Source organism: Pungitius pungitius, chromosome 8, assembly GCF_949316345.1.
Source record: "Pungitius pungitius chromosome 8, fPunPun2.1, whole genome shotgun sequence".
NCBI lineage: Eukaryota > Metazoa > Chordata > Actinopteri > Perciformes > Gasterosteidae > Pungitius > Pungitius pungitius.
In genome coordinates this window covers 3838023-3861091 of record NC_084907.1, presented here as the reverse complement: position 1 = coordinate 3861091, position 23069 = coordinate 3838023, and the positions used below count along the sequence as shown (strand labels likewise).

General features: G+C 43.3%; 1 protein-coding gene and 2 long non-coding RNA genes across 3 annotated transcripts; all 3 read right to left on the bottom strand.

Moving 5' to 3' along the window:
- Positions 1-372: 372 nt before the first annotated feature.
- LOC134132288 (uncharacterized) lies at positions 373-1940 on the bottom strand. The gene is made up of 5 exons (XR_009956836.1): positions 1836-1940; positions 1556-1618; positions 1399-1455; positions 1084-1146; positions 373-998 (listed from the first exon to the last, which is right to left on the bottom strand). It is a non-coding gene; the product is annotated as an uncharacterized LOC134132288 (long non-coding RNA).
- Positions 1941-5545: 3605 nt separating this feature from the next.
- On the bottom strand, positions 5546-6140 carry LOC134132275 (uncharacterized). Its single transcript, XR_009956806.1, has 3 exons — positions 5944-6140; positions 5831-5866; positions 5546-5670 (listed from the first exon to the last, which is right to left on the bottom strand). It is a non-coding gene; the product is annotated as an uncharacterized LOC134132275 (long non-coding RNA).
- A 3347-nt stretch (positions 6141-9487) lies between these two features.
- Positions 9488-17609, bottom strand: osgn1 (oxidative stress induced growth inhibitor 1). Its single transcript, XM_037491043.2, has 8 exons — positions 17413-17609; positions 14477-14541; positions 13392-13528; positions 13111-13302; positions 12799-12890; positions 12010-12209; positions 11547-11890; positions 9488-11462 (listed from the first exon to the last, which is right to left on the bottom strand). The coding sequence occupies exons 2-8, from the start codon at positions 14532-14534 to the stop codon at positions 10890-10892; spliced, it is 1596 nt and encodes a 531-aa protein (XP_037346940.2). The 5' UTR covers positions 14535-14541; positions 17413-17609; the 3' UTR covers positions 9488-10889.
- Positions 17610-23069: the final 5460 nt, after the last annotated feature.

Genomic DNA, 23069 nt, shown 5'->3' with positions numbered 1-23069 from the left:
GGACTGTTAGATGATTGGACGATAAAGTACAGCTTCTCGTACCTTATTGCTTAAATATATAACGTTACGCAAAATAACGTGCGGACTTGACTGTGTTTTTTGAAGTAGAGGCTGCTTGACCACAGAATTTAAGAGTTTAAAGTTTCTTAGCTTAGTCTCATCTCTCTCTCTTTCAAAGTCAGGAAAGTGCAGACTGGGACCTTTTTATCTAACCACTTGCAATCTAGAAGACACCTTTCAAGTAATCACATGTAGAAATAGCCCCTATGTTAAAAATAACTCAGTGAAGGTAGATGATATTACATTTTATTGGATAATGCATTCACATCATTTAACATACAAATGTCATATCTACTATCTAACATCACACAAACTACAATTCTACACTAAACATTACTACATGTAATATACTTCCCACCGCTGGGTTTGCACTTCTTCTTAAATCCCTCACAAAGGCTGAAAGGAGTTTGTTGATTTACTCTTAAAGCTTTTGATGCTTTCTTACAGCCATCAGTTGCTAAATGCAAACGTCCCTTTGAAATGGACCCGTTCCTTTTGCAACTCTAAATATCTTGTGACGTTACGAGACGTCGGTAAGTATATGTGGAAAAAAATACAATCTTAGACATAAAAGGGACACCCACTCCATGTGAAATGCTATTTATCCACTTTTACTGGGACCAAGTATTACAGAGGGATGTAAGGGTACAAGCAGAAGGCTTTATGCAACTTTAGACTATATGCAACATTTAAAATAAAGATTTGAGTAGCATTCAGAAGACTATAAAGATGTGTCCACAGAGCAGCAGCACCAGCTCCCATTTTGATGAGTCTCTATTTGCTGATGCTTCATTTTAGCAGGAGATATACAGCACTTTACTTTGATCCGTGTCCCTGGACATGAAAAACCCTGAAAAACCTAAAACTGTTTGGGCAGATGATGAAATGTCTCCATCAGATGAAGGGTTCTCGTGTCCCTGGGGGGAAGCATCATGGCTCTAATGAATAAAGAAAAATAACAATAATGGGTATTCAAAATTAGCTTAATGACGTTAAACTATGTGAAATAAATTAGTTCATTACCAGATGTTCCTTGTTTGACTTGAGAATAAACAGATTCCTCTTCTGCAACACATCTGGATTTTCCTACCAATGAATAGATTTTATTTTGTATGTTTGCCAGCTGTGCCCTAGTTAAAAATAATAATAATAATAATATCCTGATATACGTTGTTATCAGGATAATAAAACAAAAAAAACCCAAAGAAGATAACATTAAGCAGGTTACAAAAATAGTTGAAGTAGGAATAAAGATAAATAATGTAAGAATAATATATTTAACTACTGGATGGAGACAGATCTCACATCACAATGTGTTAATACCTGATGTGGACTTACCTTTATTCTTCTTCTTTCCAGTGGGGGGGTGAACCTGGACAAACGTCACGTTGTCATCTAAAAACACAAGACACATTTTCAGTTTAAACAGGACGGATGGATAAATATACATTAATTAAATGAAAAACTCTGAAGGCTCTGTTGGTGTTGACTGTACCTGCAGCTGATGGAATCCTCACATTGGAGTAAACGGGGCTCTCGTCTGGTTCATCGTGCTTCTCTGTCACAAAGACCACATAAAGGACTTTTATTAAGAAGAACTAAACTATCAAAGGGAATTCTCACTATAAAAAGTAAATAACTTTTACAGTTTTTGAGCTCAACCACAGAATGTGTGAAGCTGGATTCATCTTAAACTACAAATTATTGTTTAATTAAAGAGATTTTGCATTGAATTTAAATCATCTCTTTCTAGTATTTAACAGGATGTACTGCACCATGTTCAGGTTCTTCAGAGCCTCTGATTGTTTCATAGAGACAAGAATCACCTGCAGAGCAGGGAGGATAAAGACGAGGTCGTATCAATCATTAGAAACACTTTGTGTGAATTATATAGAAATGGAAATGTTAGCATTAAAGTAAAGAACAAATTATTAAAAAAATCACAATTTAAATCTGACCATGAAGAATAGAAGCGGAATGTCGGTCCTCAGTTTCCCCCTGGTTGATCATGTGGTCTGTAGCTGGGCTCTGATTGGTCCTCTGAGACCTTGTGGGTCCAAAACATGAAGTAAACACAGAGGATTGAATGAGGAACATGTAAAGTCCTGCTGCCATATTCAGAGTGAGAGAAGAGAGGCTTGTACCAACCTGCTGAGGCTTGAAGCTGAAGAAAAAGGTTTCACATTGATCATTAATTAGTGTGTGTAATAATATCTGTGACTTTGACTCATTTCAGTGAAATCAGTCTGATATCAGAAGGAAAAGATCTCACCTTTTGACTTTCTGTAGCGACACAGAAACAGCAGCAGGAGAAGAATCAGTAAAAGTCCAGAAACCAGACCAACAACCAACAGCACGGGAAACACAGAGCGTGGTGCTGCTTCTTCAGGATCTACACACAAGTACACACAACCATGAAGAGACACACAAGTAATAACAATAATCATACATTTTATTTATAACACACTCTTCATCAACAGATCTCAGAGGGCCACAGAGCCACAAAAACATACTTAAAAATAAGTAAAAGGTAGTAAAACATAGATACTAATGTGTTGTATTAAACAAAGTACTTTAACACATACACTCAAATACACAAACATGGACCCTTGATCACACAACATTCACCTCTGTCACAGTTTGGGTCTGCTTCCTGTCTTATTTTGTAGTTTCAGGTCTCTTGTGTTCCTGGGTGACTTCACTTCCTGCCTTGTCCTGTCTTCCCCTGTGATTGTCTGCCGTGCCTGATTGTTTCCACCTGTGTCCAATCACCTGCCCCTCCCTTGTGTATTTAAGCCCTGTGAGTCTCTTGTCTTGTGTGGCGTCATTACATGTCAACAGTTCATGTCAAGTAAGTCTGTTGGTGGTTTCAAGTCCAGGTCACTGGTTTTTGTCTAGTTTGTTTTCTCCTCCTTCCTGCCCTTTTTTGGTTGGGGTGATCTTGATTTTGAGTTTTGACTATTAAAGTCCTTTTATTTTTCATCAATACTCCGCATCTGAGTCCTCCCTCCTTGCCCACGCACCCTCCGTACAACCTCTTACTGCTGCTCATGTTACATTTAAATATGTATTTTTAAACTATATTGTCTCCCACAAACAGTTTATTTTAAGATAACTTCTAATTCAGTTAAATCTTTTGTAACTCAGACTGTAACACATGTTACTAAACTCATGCTCACACGTCACTGACAACCAGCTCTCTGCTGAGGTCAAAGTCTCCAAACCTTGAAGTGAATGTCCCTCAGTCACAGGACGGACAGGACTCACCAGGATGACATCACCACCTGTAAAGAGACCAGAGGACAGGAAGTCAAACAACCTGATGTCCAATGAAGAGAAGACATTTATAGTTTACATTTGTTATTCACATTCATACAGCAGCTGAGCCAATAGCTGCATTTCATGGATGAAAGAGACGGCCCTTTGGTGACGTACATGCTCACAGTTACATCTTTAATTAATGCTCAATATGTGGGAGACAAATGTCCACTTGGTGGCAGTGAGCTACAGAATGGTCTAAAAGGGACAAACTGAGGCAGATAACTCTACAGCTCGTCCTGGTTTAAAGTCAATGGTGGACGTCTATGGTCATAAAGAGGAAAGTCAACCACAAAGACATGTTGGACAATACAGAGAAATGATACTGAGACAAAGTCAATGTTGAGTTAAACTCATTATTAAGTCACCTTATAAATGTCAGCACTCTATAATAAGATGTGTAAATACTTTAGATATAAAACCTTTAATGAATATAAACTCACTGTTTATAGTGATGTTGGCTGCATTGCTGTACTGGGTTTCAGACTCACACCAGTACACTCCACTACTCGCTCTAGTGCTGGTGCTGCATGTGGATCCAGTCATTTCTCCCCAGTTAGAACAGGGTGACACTTTACCATCTTCATCAGCCTTCATCACTCTCCACTCAGTAGAGGTTCCCTCACAGCTCAGTGACAGTGACTCTGTGCTGAAGTGCTGCAGTCTGTGAGGACTCACTGTGAGAGACGCTGCTGGATTCACACCTGAAGACACATCATTAGGAGACACACACAGGACAAACAATGTCAACACAAAAAGGACATTTATTCCCTTGTGCAGGAATATAAAAGTGAACAAACTCACCTCCAGACCAGACAAACTTCACATCACTATACAGAGTGTAAAACACAGGATCTCCTCTTCCAGCTATGCACACATATCCTGCTGTGTGTGTCTGTCCATGAAGAATGTAGGAACCCTGTTCAGTCCCAGTGGTGCTACCAGCTAGAAGCTCATAGGTGTAGTAGTAGAGGGACAGTTTGTGAACAGCCTTATACCAGAAGAACCTCCATCCTGCGGACGGAGGTCCAACACTGCAGGTCAGAGTCACTGAGTCTCCAGGACTCGTCCATGATGGAGACACTGTGAGGACAGGCTGAGGGACATCTGTTGGAAAGAGGTTTCACAGAATAAAGACGTGTTATGATGAGTCCTTGGTGGATTACTTTCACTGCTGATGTCCTCTCTCTTTTTATCTGTCTTCAACTGTGCTAAACAGGTGTTTGGGGACAATGTCTTTAAACATAGTAACTCATCTTACATTTCAAATGTTCTATTTCAGATTCTTTGTCCTTAAATCTGCACTTGTAAGAGCTCCCATCAGACATCAGAGAAATGGTGATTTCATGTGTGTTCTGATGGTTTGTGTCCATCTCAATAAGTGTTTTGTCTTTGTAGAAGTCAGCATTCTTCTCCTTTCTCTGGTCTCCACGTCTACAGTGAAGAGTCACTGATTCTCCTTCATACAAGGAGGACGCAGGGGTTAAAGGTCACATCTTTGTCTGTGGAACACTTAGTTCTTTGCTTCACTAAATCAGTTTCATTAAATGATCAATGATTCAAGATATCAGTGATTCATGTTTTAACATAATTATGATTTAACATGAAGTTGTAGACAGAAGAAGACGTCAAAGTCTCCCTGTAATAAATAATAAAAGGTTCACTGAGTAATGAGTACATTTCACCTGAAGGAGGCGCCACACTCTGCTGATGTGTTTAATCCGAAGTTATAATTAATCAATAACTAATTTCAAGTATCAATAGGGTTATAATATGGAATGTTAGTGTGTCCGTCTTTCTTTTTTTTAAATTGTTATGTGATAATTGATAATTTTAAACAAAGATCAGCTAATTAAACAGCATTAGTGTCAACTTCCTCTTACACTAGTTAACATTTATTCATTATTACTACATTATATTACATTAGCACTTCAACCAAACAGGTTTATTAAATCAACAGGTCTCATTAATATAAAAGTGCTTTAATGAACTCGTCGTGATGGTAAAACTTTGATCACTTACCTGATACACTTAGAGAGACTTTATTACTTTCTCTTATAACGTAGGGACGGATCTTGTGATCAGCAACACACTGATATTCACCACTATGTCCTCTAGTTAGAGATGATGATGTAATTCTATTGTCTGCTCCGTAGGTAATAAACCTATGACCATTCCTACTGAATCCATAATTCCATTCAGCATTGTTTCCTTTCCTTGAGTCACATATGAAGGTAACTTTCTCTCCAGTAAATAAAGGGGACCAGTTTGGCTCAAAATGCAGCAAAACATCTAGAAACAAACACAACATGCAAAGAATGAATAGTGTTTTCTTTCTTGTATTCATCATAAATAAACCAAAGAGAACAGAACCATTAAATGTAAAATAGTGATAGAAGGTGTTGAATCGTCTCGAGTGAAAGTATCAAAAGAAAGAAAGTTGTATAAAAACCTTGAGCGTGTCCACAGTGGAGGAGAATATTCAGCACTAAAATAAAGTGAGAAACATCATCAAGCATCATCAAAGTGACAGAAAGTCTTCACTTCAACAGAGAAAGTACTCACAGAAAAGCCCCCACACAGCAAACAAAGTGTGTCCCATCCTCACGTCCTCACGTCCTCTCTGACTCTCTGACTCGCTGCTTGTGAGAAACGCTTCGTGTCAAGAGACAGTTTGAAAGGTGTGAAACATGCAGAGAAACGTGGAAATGCAGACAACAGATGAACATCACATGTGAGCTTTTCTCGAACTTCTGCTTCTGTTTAGGATCCATTCTTTATTCCACAGAAGCACATTTTATTTCAAATGTGACCCACAGAAAGGTGTTCTAGCATTTCAGAATAAATATAAAAACCCTGTGAGACAAAGAAGTGAATCACTGAAGCTCTTTTAATTAGACTTAAATGTAGTAAGTGAGACGTTTTATTTGATCAATCATGAATTAAAAGTATTTAAAAGCTCTCAAAGTATAACAATATTTTGTGTTATGTTTTTTGCAGTTGTTTATCTTTTTTATATTTTGCAATATAAAACAATAAAAACTAAACTACAATTAGAGAAGTTATACATCGGCAGCAAAACCTTTAAATAACTTTAAAAGAGGAAATAGTTAATACTCCTTCACAGGCCACCTCATTTGCATAAGACGAAACTGTGTGACACTTAATAAACCGTCTTCTTATGAATCTGTTTGAATGACCCGTAATAAAAAGTTCATACATTAACCAATTTAATCATGTTTGTTCTGGTAGTCGTGACATTGACAGATTTCTTTTCAACAGTAACTTTAATGCTGCCTTTTGGATTTTAGGCTCAAACTCCAACAAACACCTCACAGCTGAATGTTTTCACAGAAGAATCAGTTCTTGTGACGCCGATTTAAAAGAAAAAGGCAAAATAAAAGAAATCTAACAAAACAAAAGATTAAATGGAATAAACTGTTTACATTAATTGTGTTTTAAAGAAAACTCTTGCAGCCAAAGTGTGAGAAGAAGAACCACAAGGCTTCTCAGAATAACCTTTATTCCTTCCGTTGCTTGCGGTTGTGTGTCACATGACCACGTTCACACCCGGGCTGATCCGCTTCTACAGAGGTGTCTGACTCAGTGATGTATGATATCATGTTTAATTCTAAGAAGTATAAATTTAAATATGTGAAATAAATAAACTGCACAAACAAATCATTCAGACCTGATGCAGTGGAGCTGTGCATGAGAGCAGTGCACGTGATGAAGCCCTGAGCAGATGGTTGTAGATCTTGGAGCTCGCTGCCACGAACTGAACAAAAAGGGGTTTTAAAAGTTGAACCAGTCAGGGAGGGACACAGCTTTTGGATAATGTGTCTCCTGCGTCACCGGGACAGGGAGACCGGGGACAGAACCCGAGCAGGCCCAGTCTGGACACACTACACACTGGTGTGGGATGTGTGCGTCACGTCAGTGATGTTGGAGAGAAGATGAGCCTGAGGAGCTACGGGGGGGAATTACACTACAATAACTGCCCCGACCTGCTGTCTGGAAAGAGTTACCAAAGTAAAAGCCTCAGAAGCAGCAGACCTACAAACAGCTTCCTCTGGCTGTGAGACCCCTGCAATCATCCTCCACACTACACACATCAAAGGTGTTACAAGTTATTCTGTATTTGTAGTGAATCTAATACGACAAACAGGAAGTGTCTTTACCTTCATTTCTTAGAGAACTTCTGGATGTTCACCTCTTTACTCTTGTGGGTCCTTTGAGTCCTCTGTCAGGTCTTCACACTCACACTCTACCTGGAAGTTTGACCTATGTTGTTATTATTTGGATTCATTCAGAGTCATCACAGCTTTATTTTCAGCTCAAATATTATTTAACAACAGAGTAAAAAATAAGGCTAAATAACTCCCCATTGCCCGGAATGATTGACTTTACAGGGACGTCCACCCCTTCAGGCTCTGGGATCATCAGGCCTCCCGTTGTTCACAGGTTCACTGCATATCAGGATGTTTTGTGATGATTGTGTTTACGTGTGAGAGCTGGCGTGCAGCCCCATATTTGGGCATGTTGATGTTTCCTGTTTTTCTACATTTGACCCTGAGAGTGTGTGCAGCTTTTTATCAACCTGTTTGTGTGCTCCGGGGCCAGACGAGGCCTCCACTCACTTTTATTATTCAATTATTATTTAACTGTATTTACAGTCTAGCGTGTACATGCATGATTCTATTTATTACTCAACATTAGTTTTTATTTTTTATTTTTATTAGTGATGTGTTGGTCGCGAACGAAACGGCTCTTTGACGTGAACGACGGGAGCCGCTTCGTGTTTTTTTGTTTTGTTTTTGCATTTGATTGGTCAATATGTGTGACGTCATCGCTGCGCTGAGCAGAGGGGGGCGGGGCGGGAGTTACACACGCAGCACGCGAACAGGAGGGAGACGAGTCACGAGACAGAAAGAGAGCAGACTGCAAAAGTAAAAACAGAAAAGATGAGAAAATGAGTGTCAACAGGAAATGCAGCAAAATCTGGACACATTTCAATTACATTGACCAAACAAAGGCAGAATGTAGACTCAGCGAAACTAAAATCTCACATCGAGCTGACTCCACGAACAACCTGCACGAGCAAAAAGACGTAAAGCAAGTGAACCTGATATTAATGAAGGTTCCAGTATGTCTACTGCAACTGTTGCTGCAACTGCAGCGTCTACAGCCTCGTCCAGTTCACCACCACAACCACCTTAAAGTACAACCCAGAGCTCTATGAGCCAGTTTATGCTAAAGTCTTTGACCGCAGCAAGACAGAAGACAATTGATGAAGAACTGGCCAAAATGATTGCGTGATTTTCAACCATTTTCAGTTGTGGATGACAAAGGATTCAGAAGGTTTATTCATGCACTCATTCCAATGTATGCAACTCCAAGCAGGAAAACTCTCCCCCAAGGGATCATCCCAGGCCTGTATGACAGAGAACGTGCTTCACTGCAGCAGAGGGTTAAAAAAGCCAAAGCAGTTTGTCCAACAACTCACACGTGGACATCCCGTACCACCACATCTTATCAGCTACATGTCACTCTGTTGAAAGTTACAAAATGGTGTCCTGTCTGTAATGTCCAGCCTTGTGTTTATTAAGAAGTCTGCAGAGCTATCTTTATTTTATAGAACTCCGCACATGGTCCCCAACCGCGTCTTGTGGTTGTTCTTCTATTCCTCACATATAGCATCACATGGTAGGGAAAAGCTATACTGCCACCTTGTGGTTACTGAATAGAATGCCTTCATTACACTGTCTTCTGGATTGTTTTCAGTTCAGTGACAGACACACTTCTGACAACTTGGCAGAGGTGGAAAGTAACGAATTACATTTACTCGCGTTACTGTAACTGAGTAGTTTTTTGTGTACTACTTTTTAAAGTCTTTTTTTAAATCTGTAATTTTACTTTTACTAAGGTATTTTTTGTTTGAAGTATTGTACTTGGCTACTTTTCAAATTATATCCGTTACTGAGTAAAAACATAGAAAGAAAATAAAATGCAAAGGAAAAGAAAATCGCGCCCAGGAAACTAAGGTCACTGCACTGGTTGAGTGATGAGCGGGAGAACGAAGCGCTAAACAAGAATGATGGAGACGGACAAAACAGATGCAAAACCAGCTGAAATCGAATGAATTTCAGCCGTTGGCGCCGATCGTCAGTGTCCCGCGTTCGGTCCAAGTCGGCAGTATCTGCCTGAACCTGAAATGAGTTTGACACCCCTGTTTTACTGAATCCAGTTCATGCCATATTTAGTGGTTGTAGTAATGTTTAAAATGTTTTATTGGTCTGCACTAAAATCATCTTTTATTTTTATTTGATTCTTTTTGCTATTACTTTCATTTGTAAAAGTCTTCCTTCAATTAAAAACAACTAGATTGAGATTTATTTTCCCTTGTCTTTTTTTAACTACACTAGAATCCGCCCCCCACCCAATAATAACTCAGTAACTTTTACTCTGAGCAACTTTTTACTTGAGTAAATTTATAGACTGGTAACTTTACTTGTACTTCAATATAATTTTAAGTAACAGTACTTTTACTTGAGTACAAAATTATTTGGTTACTCTTTCCACCTCTGGGTGGAAACACTTCACAAAGTAACAGAAAAACAGTTTAAACTCTAGTGAGAAGAAGCATTTTTTTATATGTTGAACTCAACAAGATTTCATAGAAACCAAAAGCACCGAAGCAAATTTCCCCTGTTATGGTTATAGAAAAGTTACATATGCAGAAGATTCAAGTGGAGACAAAGTCATTTGTAATGACAGTAGAGGAGTCACAGAAAAAAAATAATATATATATATATATATTTTTTTTGTTTCAAAGATATGTACAGTGGCTTAAAGACACAAAAATAAAGCAACGTAACATATATATATATATAAAAGCCAAAATATACAAACACGCAGTGATCAAACAAAGACAAATGAGTTTGTCGTGGAAAACTTTCACCGTAGTGTCTGACGCAACCACAGAAACACGCTGATAACAACGATGTTAATAATGTACAATGCTGATGAATTAGAATCAATCAAGAAAAAGGCTGTTTGGTGGCGTTTGATGCCGATTGGTTGACCAGCTCGTTACCGTGGTGACCGAGGCTCACATTCTTCTTGAACTCGTAACGTTTGCGTCTTTAATGTACATATTTACAGGTCATAACCTCGGACGCCTGGGGGTCAACATGCATATAAACGAGGCTGGAAGCACCAGATGAGATGGAGGTCGTGGCGACCAGCAGATGGCACTGAAGTAGTAGTTTAGTCCGATTCATTCAGAACCACGTTTAAGGAATCAGCAGATACACTGTACCGAGATTGGACTATTTAAAGGTTATTAATGGGGGTTTCCGGCGTTTCGGAGCGACTTCCTGGTGATGAAACCTTTCGTCGGGCTTCGTGCTTTTTTTACGGCGAGGATTTGTCAGCAACCGCCTCTCACCGCCAACACACCTGGGCGCCGCCGACTCGCGCCTTCTTCACGTCGTTGACGTCGCTTCCTGCTACGAACCCGGAACGCCGACCTCCGCTCCGCCTCCCGCCCCCCTGTCCGTTGCCAGAACGCCGCCCCGCCCCCTCTGCGTCTTGGCGAGGTCGCTCGCGATGGCCAGCGCCCCCCCTTTTAGGAAGCGGACAAAGTTCTCGCCGACCAGCGGCCCCATGGCGTACAGGCCCGGCCCGTCCGCCGCCACCACCCTGTTGGTGAAGGGGTGCACCTCCACCGGGTTCCTCCGGCACGTGATGGGCTCCTCGGGGTTGACGCCGAGCGAGCGGCCGTTGTCGCCCAGGAAGGAGAGGTTCGGGTGGGCGCCGATCAGAACCAGCGCCTTGGAGATCTGGACCACGGTGCGCTGGCCCAAGTCCGACTCCAGGACGCACTTCCGGTCGGGTCGGAACGCCGCGACCCGGTAGCGCGGGAAGCTCAGGTAGCCCGGGTAGGAGGAGGGGCACGAGGAGGAGGTGGAGGCGGAGGGGGAAGGGAGGGCCGAGGGGCTGGAGTTCGCTCGAAGGTTCCGGGCGTGTTCCCGCGGCGGAGGGTCCGGCCGGTACTGCTGCTGAGTCATCATCTGGTGAACCTGGACGCCAAAAGACGGAGGAGAGTGAGTCCGATGCGACATCAACACATTCAAACGAAAGCCCGACTCCGGACTGCGCCGCACCTTGTGGTACTCTGGGTAGAGCAGCTTGGGCAACTGGTTGAAGATGAGACCGGGGTCGCTGACCGAGCGCCTGAAGGCGTGGTACACCGGCGTGTTGAGGTGGTGGGCGGCCAGCACTGCGTCGGCAGCCGTAAGCCCCGCCCCCACCACCAGCACCGGGTCTGACGACTGGTCGAGCTCGCCGCGGGAGATGGCCGCCTCCAGCTCCCAGAAAGAGTGGCAGACGTAAGGCAGCGACTCGCCCTCCGCGCCCAGTCGGGCCGGGATGTCGTGGGTCCCCGTCGCCAAGACGACGTTGTGGGCGTAGAAAGAGAAGGGAGCCTCCTCTGACACGGCGCAGCCATCTAGCAGGAAAACAGGAAGTGACACTTATTCATTTATTAAAAAGAACACGCGATAATCAGGACAGGTTTATTTTTCATTTTTCAATTCATTTTTTGGGGTTTCTGTTTATTCGCCGTACCTCCAAGCTCCTCCCCCTCTCTGCGCTGCAGTCCCGTCACTCGCCAGCAGGGCGGCGACCCTTCCTGGCCGCCGGGCTGTCTGGTTACCGAGGTGACGGTGGTTCCGCAGGCAAAGTTCTGCTCGAGGGACATCTGGGAGACGTAGTGTTGGTAGTAGGAGGCAATCTCTGCTGGCGTGGCCCGGTCATTTCGAACATTTCTGGAATAAAATATGTACACTATGGATACGCACCTAATACATATTTTATATAAACAGCATATATACAAATTACCACGCCTCTAAGGTATATAACATGGCAACAGTTTGTACTACATGATCATTTGTAAGTGTCTGAAACATTTATAAAAGGAATGTTACTTCTAAACAAATCCATTTACCAACCCTTCACATATCTACACATTTTTAAACCTTCATAAAACACTTCAAAAGATCTTTTCAAAAAAAGGTTTTGTTGGAGCAAAACAAGAAGTTTAAAAAAAGGTTCCAGGAAAAAAAAAAACCTGTTTGTTATAACAACACCTCATGGAAATGAGGAGACGTTTGAAAGACAAAACAGGAGCAGGAACTCGTGCACACGCACCGGGCCCCCTTGTGTCATACTTCACAGATGTGTCATCAACTTTTCAAAGAATCATTATTAGGGGAGACTGAACCACGGCCTTTAAAGTTGTCAAACCGCGAACGAGCCGTTCCGGAGAAAAAGATCCCAGAGAAACGTGTTGTGGGTGCGTCGTGTTTAATTAACCTCGTTGTGTATTTAACACACGAAAGCCGACTGAGGACCAACCTGCGCTTCTCTCTCATCCAGTCCTTCAGTTTGAGTCCTGGAAGCTCCATCCAGTTAGCCAGACTCAGAGTCAACATGGAGCCCTCCATCGCCTGGACACACACACATACACACATTTATGACTATTATTTTTCTCATTTTAAATGTAAAATCCTGTGGAACTTCTTAAAATTACACTAAAAAGTGCTTTCCTTCAACCCTTTTTTTCAAAATGTACGGAATGTTCCATATGGAACTTACAAAAATGAATATAAGAATTATGTCATTATTTTGGCCCAACAGTAATGGCTTCTCCGAATTCCAGTCACGTACATGCCAGGCCCCTCCAGGCGGACCCTTCCCCAGCACCAGGTGCGGGACGGCCCGCTCCGGCTCGTAGCGCCACTCCAGCGGCGACGTGTGGTCCAATCCGAAGTCGCTGTCAGGGAGCAGCAGCGAGTCGAAGAGCACGGCCATGGGATTGGACGAGCGACCCTCCAGACCCTCGCACAGGTACTCCAAATCCTAAAAGGGAGGAGGGTCACTGTGAGGGCGTGTCACGCGCCTATACCCCTTTGTGGAAATGACTCCACCTTATTGGCTGAATGCTTTACCTGCTCCAGCAGCGACAGGTGAGGCTGCTCCCTCAGTTTGCTGTGCAGCAGGGGGTTGGGGTGAGACGCCCCGGGCGACAGGTACGGCGTGTAACCCGACAGCAGGTACGAGAGACAGATCCCCGACGGGCCGTTACCTAGGAAACGGAGGGAGACGGGTGAGCTGGTTTACAGAGGGAGACGGGTGGGCTGGTTTACAGATGCACTGGTAACCCAGAAAGAAATGCTCTGCTGGGGCCTCATTGTGTGCATGCGGCATGGTTGCAGACGGTTGCTTCGGTAACCAACGTGGACGAGAGGGGGGAGGAGCGGGGGTTTAGGATCTGTCCTTTGCATTATTAAATAACTCCAGTAGGAAACACAAATAGCCTAAAGACGCCACACGGTGTCTCTGGGACTGAACCATGACTCAGCAGGTTTGACACACAGCGACCTGCACAGGTGACTCTGCAGAATCCACATGCAAAGCAGCCGAAGCTCTAAGTCGCCTGCTCACGACCACTAATGGATTCCACACACAGAATGATTATACAACCAAATACATTTTGACCTCAATTTCACAAATCAAATTAAACTAAATACTCCAGAAAAGAGGATGTTTTGAATCTTAAATCCTCCCTCACCCTTCTGCCGGTAAACTACAGGCCTGTTATTATTGTTTTTGCACAAGGCCGCATCTCGGGCTTCCTGCGGCTCGTGTCCACACACTGAGGGTGTGTTGCGTTGGACCACCTGTTGCTCAACTCAAACTGCAGCTCTGTGAAATAATCAGCTGGGCTGAATCACGCCTCCTTTGTCCTTTCTCTTGGGCAAATCGATATGACATTCAGCAAAGAAGTCGCTCTTAACTGAAAGGTGACTATTTGTTTTTCATCAAGCTGCACTTGATACTTCATAGTTACCTTGTAATGCCGCTGACAGTGTAAACGGTTGTCTATTTTGGTGCGTTCGGGTGCTTGGGAAAAGGTTAGAAAAGGGGAGTTGCGCTAGGTCATCGATATCTACACATCTACCAGCTTTTCCTTCCTAAAAGGTGTTTTTTTTTCTGCATAATGAAGAACCAAAGTGGGATCGTATTTTCTTACCGATGACCACGACGGGCAAAATCTCTCCCGGGGGGATTTCTTTATTGTGATGATCCATTTTTTGTCTGTGGAGAGAAAGATTTATTATTATATCAGATAATGATATCTTGGAGAAGTAAATGGTGAATTGGTTAATCATTGTTAAGGCTGGTTGCAATGGTCGGTCAGTCAGTACATTTCCACTGATCTGACTCCACAGACACACACTTCAAAAAGCAGTGTGACCTCATCAAGAGACGAGACCGCAATGCATTTGTTTTGCTGCAGATTAAAAGGAAAAAAACTCTCCCTGAAATGTTTGAAGACGCAAGAACAGCCCATACGACACATACTCTGCTCTATTAGACATGAACTTCAAAAGTCTTAAACCGCTTTACAGCCTGACAGGACGGTTTGTTCAGTCACAGGGTTCAGTCAGATCTCATGAAATGTGTGTCTAAAACCTTGGATTTTCACATATCCTGACATGTGGCCAACAGGGAACATTTGTGGAGTTCAAAAGAGTTAAACGCAGATGCCGGTGCCAACTGTGAGCTCACTCAGGGAGGGGTGAGCTGAGGGCTTCCAACGATCTGCAAAGTCATGCTTACACAGACGGGTGAAAGGCATGAGACAAGGAATGAAACAGATGAAGGGGACAAGAAAAAAAGAATTGAAAGAAAGAGAGAAGAGGGTTGAGTAAGAGATAAAGAAGGTTACATAAGTGCAAAGCACAGGTTGGAAGAAAGCCCGGACACACACACACACACACACACACACAGGTTTTCCTTCATTTTTGGCAGCAAACACTAAAAATAGTGGCCAACGCCCAATCCATAGAGTTAGAGCCACAGACATTGTTTTTAGAGTTTAATAGTCCAAAATGTTGACTGCGTATCAGATGACCTGCATGACAAACCGGTTTAACCTCCGACCTCAGATAATGAGGAACCAAAGTGACATTTGAGCCGTATCAATCCTGTTTTATGCGTTCGCTGCATTGACTAGTAGATCGGTAGTAGCCGCATGCGTTTAATGACCTTTTGTACAGTGATGTTTGCATCACAACAATGACGCAGCACTTGTGTTAGGAATGCAGGGGCATCGTGTGGCAACGCCACAGAGTATCCACCATCGGATTAGATTCAGGGGCCCGAGATTAATAAAAGGATACCGTTCAATCACAACCAAGAATGTATTCTGGATTCCTTCCTACATCAGAATGACCACAGCAATCATAACAACCGCATTAACTTCCTGTGATGACGCAGGAGCCGATCACTTTGAGAGCGTAACAGCAGACAAAACACTTTTTTTCTCCAGTTTATCAGAGATTGAGAAGAAAAATTATAAGGACACCCAATGTGACCTTCACCACACTTGAGTATTTTTAATCTTCTCTTTTACTAACTTACTTTTACCATCTCACAGCTAATCAGATTTGAATTATCTCTCCACTGAACGAGGAAACGCCTGCTGGAGTCCGCAAAGTGATTCGATACCGGTCGTGAATCCAGTAAACCAGTGCGTTTGGTTTGTGGACTAAAGAACATCTGAAATGCTAGAAAGGAATGCAAACTGCTACAGGCGACACACTCGGTATTGTGGTGTGATGAAGGAGTTTAAAAGCTCATTTCAAAATCTTTATTAAGGAAAATGGTTCGTTTCAGAACAGGTTCATTTTTTCTGCAGCACTTTACTTCTATTTCACTTCCTTTTGGAAGCAAATATTTTACTTTCTGCTGCACTATAATATTGTGATAAAAAAAAAAACATTTTGATGCATTTAAATGAACTTGACAAAAGCAACGTGATCTTCATATCAATTGTTACAATATGGTCAATTTCTTAATGTATATTAATACATTATTAAGAAATTGACCATTTCTGCAAAAGAAATACTTTGAAGCGCGTAAAGTCCATTCAATACATTTCTACTTTGACAGAAGTCACATTTGGAATTAAGTATTTTTTAAACCGAACATTTATAAGTAATATATTTTGTAATATTGCCATATTTAAAAACGTTTACTTAAATGACGGATCTCGGTACTTTCTACTACTTGCAGTGAAGTGCTCATTCGTGTTAAACACGTAACAGGAGTATTAAGTAGTAATAGCACGTTTTAAAATACTATATTACACACACACAAGTAAACGTGCGCTACTGGATTCTTAATCCTACTCGAGTAGCTAAGCATCAAAATGCTTTTTTGGTTGCTTGCTCGAGGTAGAAAAAGCTTTACATGGCTGATTTTACGTACTCTTCTGTACAACGGGATGTTCATTCAGCAAACGGTGGTCCTGTTTGGCTAAACATTTCATTGAGACATTAAGACTCTACTTTGAGTTAAAAGATACTTAGCCTTAAAGCTAGCATGCTAAAAACGCAACAAAAGAGTCCAAATAGAATAGTGCACCTGCTTAAATTCGCGCGTGTTGCCATTGGGACTGGGGGGGGGGGGGGGGGTATTAGATAGTCTCACAACGGCTCTCAACATGTCGGGGAAAGTGTCAACCGGGGACAACGGTGTTTAGCTGGAGGGCGGGCTACAAGGTATCAGCTGCAACCCCCCCCCCCCCTCTGAGAGAAGCAGGGCCATTAAGCTAGCATCAATCCGCGGTGGTCTCGGCTATGTCAACAAAGAGAAGGAGTAGGCTGCCATGACAACGCAAAAACGAACGGCTCGTGACTTCACCATAGTCCTCTCGTGACCGAAGCCGGCAGGGCGCGGGACTCTTTGATTCGCCCGCTGTCTCCCCGGCTCCAGGGGGGAGGGTGGGTCACTGCAGGTAATTCACAGTGCGCTACTGGGCACGTAACTGGTGTGTCACGAAGCGAGGTCCACGCCATCTTCACGTCGGCGTGAGGACACGCTGACCGATTACGTGAAACTGCTCCTTCTGCGACACCCCCCTTTCACGTAACGGTAAATCTAAGATAAAGGGTTACTCACGGATATATTCCCGCTGACGTCGGCTCTCTTTCCACTATAAGAAGAAAGAATCAGTCTGATGTATGCCCCGTTCTCTCAGGCTCTCATTCCTTGACGCAGTCTAGTCGTTTCTTTCCGTACATGTGCGACGTAAGACCTCCGGCTACTCGGAGCCGCGCGTTCACAGATTATATACGGCGATATTGCCGAGTCCGATCCCACCGACCAATCAGAAGCGAGCGACCTCCCCCCCCCCCCCCCCGCTCCAAAGGCTGCTACGCCCTCCGTCACACGCGATGCCGTCAGCTGAACAAATATCGTCTATGCAGAGAGAAAGACACGAGGAAGTAGCGGGGTGACATTACCGGGTGAAGTAGCCGAGGGGCTCCTGTTCGGTAACAGATCTACAGGAGACAGATGTACTAAATGTAAAGACACTTAACGGTTATCTGTTAAATAAAATGGTTCCCTGTTTTATTTAAGTAATATTAACTTTTCACCTACTTACTGATTCGAATAGAAACCTATATTAATGTTCGGTAACGATGGTGGTTTCCGGGAAGTATAATCAGAGTGGGGGCTCTGTTTTTTCCCCTCTTAGACGGTCTGACTCTCCCCAGGTCCAAGTGTACAGTAACAGTCGATTTTTCCACTAGTCACTTTGGCCCTGGTTATAATATTTATGACATTTGCTGCACATATTCACAGTCAGAGGATTGTTCTTAATGACTTTGGCGTTTCCCTCGTTTTTTTTTCTAGTTCTACCAGCTAGTCAAAGAGTTCAAATACCTAATAACAAGGCTTTAGATGGACATTTACATTCCAAAAAACATTTGCTTATTACGAGTACATGACTATTGTAATAATATTAACTTTTACTTTAAAATTACATTTTCAAATTTTGCCTTAATAGATTATATGTAAATATATATTGAGGCTGTACTAAGCAAAGTTATGTTGTATTGTTTTCCTTAGTATAATATAATGGACATTTGGGAATTACATGTCATTTAGCTGGCAAGCGACTTACAATAAATGCATTTCCACATAGAGATACAAACGTGTATCTACAGGATCGTGTTGTCGCTGTGATGTTGGCAGTCAGGGAGAGTTGGGAGTCGAGTGTTACGCCGATGTTCCTACCAGTCAGAGTGGGCGTTACTGTAACACGGAGTCGCCGAAGTTAACAGTCAGGTCCTGAGTGGGAGAGTTTTTGCCGGGAAAGAAAAGTAGTTCGGTCTTGTCGGGGTTGATCTTCAGGTGATGAGCGGACATCCACTGGGAGATGTCAGTCAGACATGCAGAGATCCGTGCCGCCACCTGAGTCGGAGAAGGAGAGAATTAGTTGGGTGTCGTCGGCCGGTAGGTGCATCCAGCAAGGTAGGATGAGAGAAGAGAGAGCGTGGAACCTGTGACACCAAGTTCCCGAAGGGCGTAGATAAGGATCTGGTGGTTTACTGTGTTGAATGCTGCAGAAAGGTCCAGAAGGATAAGGACAGAGGAGAGAGAGGCAGCTCTAGCAGCATGGAGTTGCTCCAGGACAGCGAGGAGAGGAGTTTCTGTGAGTGGCCCGCCTCGAAGCCTGACTGATGGGGTTCAGGAGGTTGTTACGGTGGAGATAGGAGGAGAGTTTGTTAAAGATGACTTGTTCAATAGTTTTGGAAAGAAAGGGGAGAAGAGATACCGGTCTCTAGTTTTTTTCTTCAGAAGGGTTGAGGGTGGGTTTCTTCAGAAGTGGGTTAACTCTTTCCTCCTTCAGAGAGTTGGGGAAACAGCCAGATAACAGAGCATTGTTAATGAGACAGGTGAGGAAAGGAAGAAGCTCGGGGGCGATCGACTGTAGAATGTGGGATGGAATGGGGTCGAGGGGCCAGGTGGTGGGACGGGCAGAGGTTACCAAGGTAAGAACTTTGTAAGGAGATGCAAGAGTGCAAAAGAGTCGGTTGAGGGGAGAGCCGATAGAACAGAGGAGGCCAGGGAGGGGGGGGAGAGGGAGCGAATGTTGCAGCAGACAGGTATAGAGTCGATTGATGGGGTGGGCTCGTTATTTGGGGAGAGCTGAAAAGAGTATGAGACAAAGTAGTGATCAGAGACATGGAGTGGAGTTACAGTGAGGTTAGTTGTAGTGCAGTTCCTAGTGAAGATGTAGTCAAGGTGATTGTCAGCTTTGTGAGTAGGAGGGGAGGGATTGAGTGATAGTGCAAAGGAAGAAAGTAGGAGTATGAGGTCAGATGACTTCTCTGTCGGGATGTTGAAGTCTCCTAGGAGGATGAGTTGAGGGCAATTTTCGGGGTAGTTGGACAGGTGTTCAGTTCTTGCAGGACCCAAAGAGCCTGGTGGAGGGTAGAGGACAACAATGTTTAATTGTACCGGGTGAGTAACTGTCACAGCATGGAATTCAAAAGACAGTGGGGGGGAGGAAGATAGAGGGTATGGGGAAAAGATCCATTTGGGTGAAATGAGTAAACCTGTGCCGCCACCCCGGCCGGTAGGTCTGGGTGTGTGGCTGAAGGGGAAGGCAGAGGAGAGAGCAGCTGGGGTGGATGTGTTCTCCGGTGTGATCCATGTCTCAGGGAGAGCGAGGAAGTCAAGCGACTGCTGGATAGCAAAGCTGGAGATGAAGTCTGCCTCGCGAGTAGCTGACTGGCAGTTCCAGAGGCCTCATGTGACATGGTGTTGGACATGTGTGGAGCGGGAGGGGTAGGTAAGAGAGGAGAGATTACGACAAAGAATTGATCTAGTCCGAGGGCGGTAGTATCTGCGGGTAGAAATTCAAACAGGTACAGGGATAAAACACATAGTTATGAATGACTATGAGCGCACTCAGCCGCCCCGGAGACTCCACGAAATACTTCTTTTTGTCTTTGTTCTGCTTGTCTTGACTCTACGAAAGACTCCTTTGTTGTCTTTGTTCTGCTTGTCTTGACTCTACGAAAGACTCCTTTGTTGTCTTTGTTCTGCTTGTCTTGACTCCACGAAAGACTCATTTTTGTCTTTGTTCTGCTTGTCTTGACTCCACGAAAGACTCCTTTGTTGTCTTTGTTCTGCTTGTCTTGACTCCACAAAAGACTCCTTTTTGTCTTTGTTCTGCTTGTCTTGACTTCACGAAAGACTCCTTCATTGTCTTTGTTCTGCTTGTCTTGACTTTACAAAAGACTCCTTTGTTGTCTTTATTCTGCTTGTCTTGACTCAACGAAAGACTCCTTTTTGTCTTTGATCTGCTTGTCTTCTTGCTGAGGGTCTTCACTAACGCTTTACCTAGTCTCCAGTTAAATACTCCCTCGTTAATGGAAGTCGGCTTCGGCTGCGCTGACCACTCCCCCGTCGTTAGGAAACAACAGGTTGATTGCCCTCAGCTGAAACTCATCCAAATGCAAAACGACGAGCACGTTGACACCCTAGTCAGTGAACAACAACAACTAGCAGTCAAGTTAGCTTAAAACAAGAAACGGTAGCAGATAAAGCAAGTAGCAGTCAAGTTTCACACATTTTTACTCTAATGTAACCCTTTTGCCACCTTACGCCAGAAAATTAAACCTTAAATCTTGTCCAGTGGCAAAGGTCACATCTCAAATAATGAAAACACAGGATCTCAGTTTCTTTCTTTAAGACAGTGTATTAAAAACAGCAAACACACTTCCGAACCCTTTCTCAAAAGAGACACAAAGAATATGGACATATAGGAAAACCAACATAAAACCCCAGGGTATAGTCTTTCCTTCTCTCAACTCTGTTTAGTCTGGAGTGCACTCTTTGATAATATCGTTGGCGCGCTGTGGGTGGAGCTCAGAAAACACTCGCTAGGGTACCTCCGTGAATAGGTGCAATCCCACAGGCAGCGACCAACCTGTCCCACGGCCCACGGACACGCCCTCCGAACACAGCAACCGCGTCTCCCGCTAGCCACCTCAGCTGGGCTTGCTTCGTACGTGGACCAACTTCCAACAGCGGTGTGGAGTCTGACTCACACCCTCCGAACACGTCAGTCACAGTCCACGCTCACAAAGATCCACGCCGACCGCCCGCCCAGTTCTCCGGTCTCCCATCCCCTGTCGTTCTTTTCCCTCCTTCCGTTTTTTCCCAGGTCTCTCCAGGAAGTGTCAACTCTAAGGTCATGAACATCACGCACGTAACAGAATGACCTTTACAAATCAAATTATATTTTTAAGTCTCTCATATTAAACAGAAATTATTTATACATTTCAACATCAAATAACAATTTAGTATGAACTTTTATCTTCAACTTAGTCCTACAAAAATAATAATTAAATACCACTGATATTTTTATTATCAGTATTACACTAATATTTTTCAATACAGCATGATGATCAGTTAGTAAATTAATCAAAGAGGCAGACCATAAAGAAGGGTATGCCATAGGGCAGGGCTAGCAGCACTACACATTTTGAATGTTGGGTTATTTCATGAAATTAAACTTTTGTGTTTACAATACTTACAGCAAGATAATCTTACCGAATGAACTGCACTTTTATGACAATCTGCATCCTTGTCACATGAGCGTTAAACATTTATAACCCAGACAGAACATCAAACACAAGCACAACCAAAACACAAGAACCCGTCGGCTCTGAGATGAGGGACCGACTAGTTATTATGGGATGAACCGATCAACCTGACTGGGTGAACCCGATGGAAACTCATCCAAGTGTTGTTTCATTCTTTGCAGGAATGTTGACAGCATGTTACATGTTGCAATAACAAACTTTGGAACGTCAAACCACTTGTTATATTACCCTGAATTGTTTTTCATATTTGATTGAATAATGTAAGTTAAAGTTCTGGCAGTTAAACGACTAGACTTTTTGGAGTTGGAGTGAAACCGCATTTTATTTGACCTGATATGCTGTGGAGAGGAATCAAATGAAGCTCGGGAAGCTTTGGGGTGTGAAAGGCCGGGTCTAAAGACGGCGTTGGGATACCCGATGCCGGCCTGCGGGCCGCGGCGTAATCCCGTCTAGGAAGCCGCCCTTTTGTCCGTGTGTGCCGACGTCACAGGGATCCGCTTTCAACCGCGGAGATCACAGGGGCCAAGGATGAACAGATCAGAGCCGGACAAAAGGGGTTAAAAGTACACAAAGCATTCCAGGAACAGAGAGAGAATATTTGAACAAGGCAGAGACACAGCGAGGGTACAGTGGTGGTCAGATGCTGAGCTGGGTGGGGGGGGGGGGTGACTTCGGACTTCACACGGCCCCAAAAGAAAAAAGCGATGGGCGAGATATGCCAACTAAGACATTTCACTTGAATGTAGTGCAGGATACGACATCGGACAAAAGCTGTGAAATATTCAACCTCACGTGTTGAAGTCATGTGACAATTGGGTTGCCAGGTTTGGTGCCACCACACCTCTCCATTCTGACTGTATCTTGCAAACCCAAGTGACTGCTGCTCATAAATACCATCGATGATGCGTTGATGTTTCAAGGAACAGTTGAAATGCTGAACTTCAACAGGTTTTGGCTGTACTGATGCACTTTGAACAGTGCCAGGCTTCCAGTCTTCATGCTAAGCTAGGCTAACCTGTCTGAAGTAAACACGCACATATATAATGCATGTATTTATTTTTTTGTTTGCTGTTCCTTTAAGATAACGAGTCAAACATGTTTCAAACATGTTGTTTGAACACGAGAAGGGGTGTTGAATATTGGATTAAATAT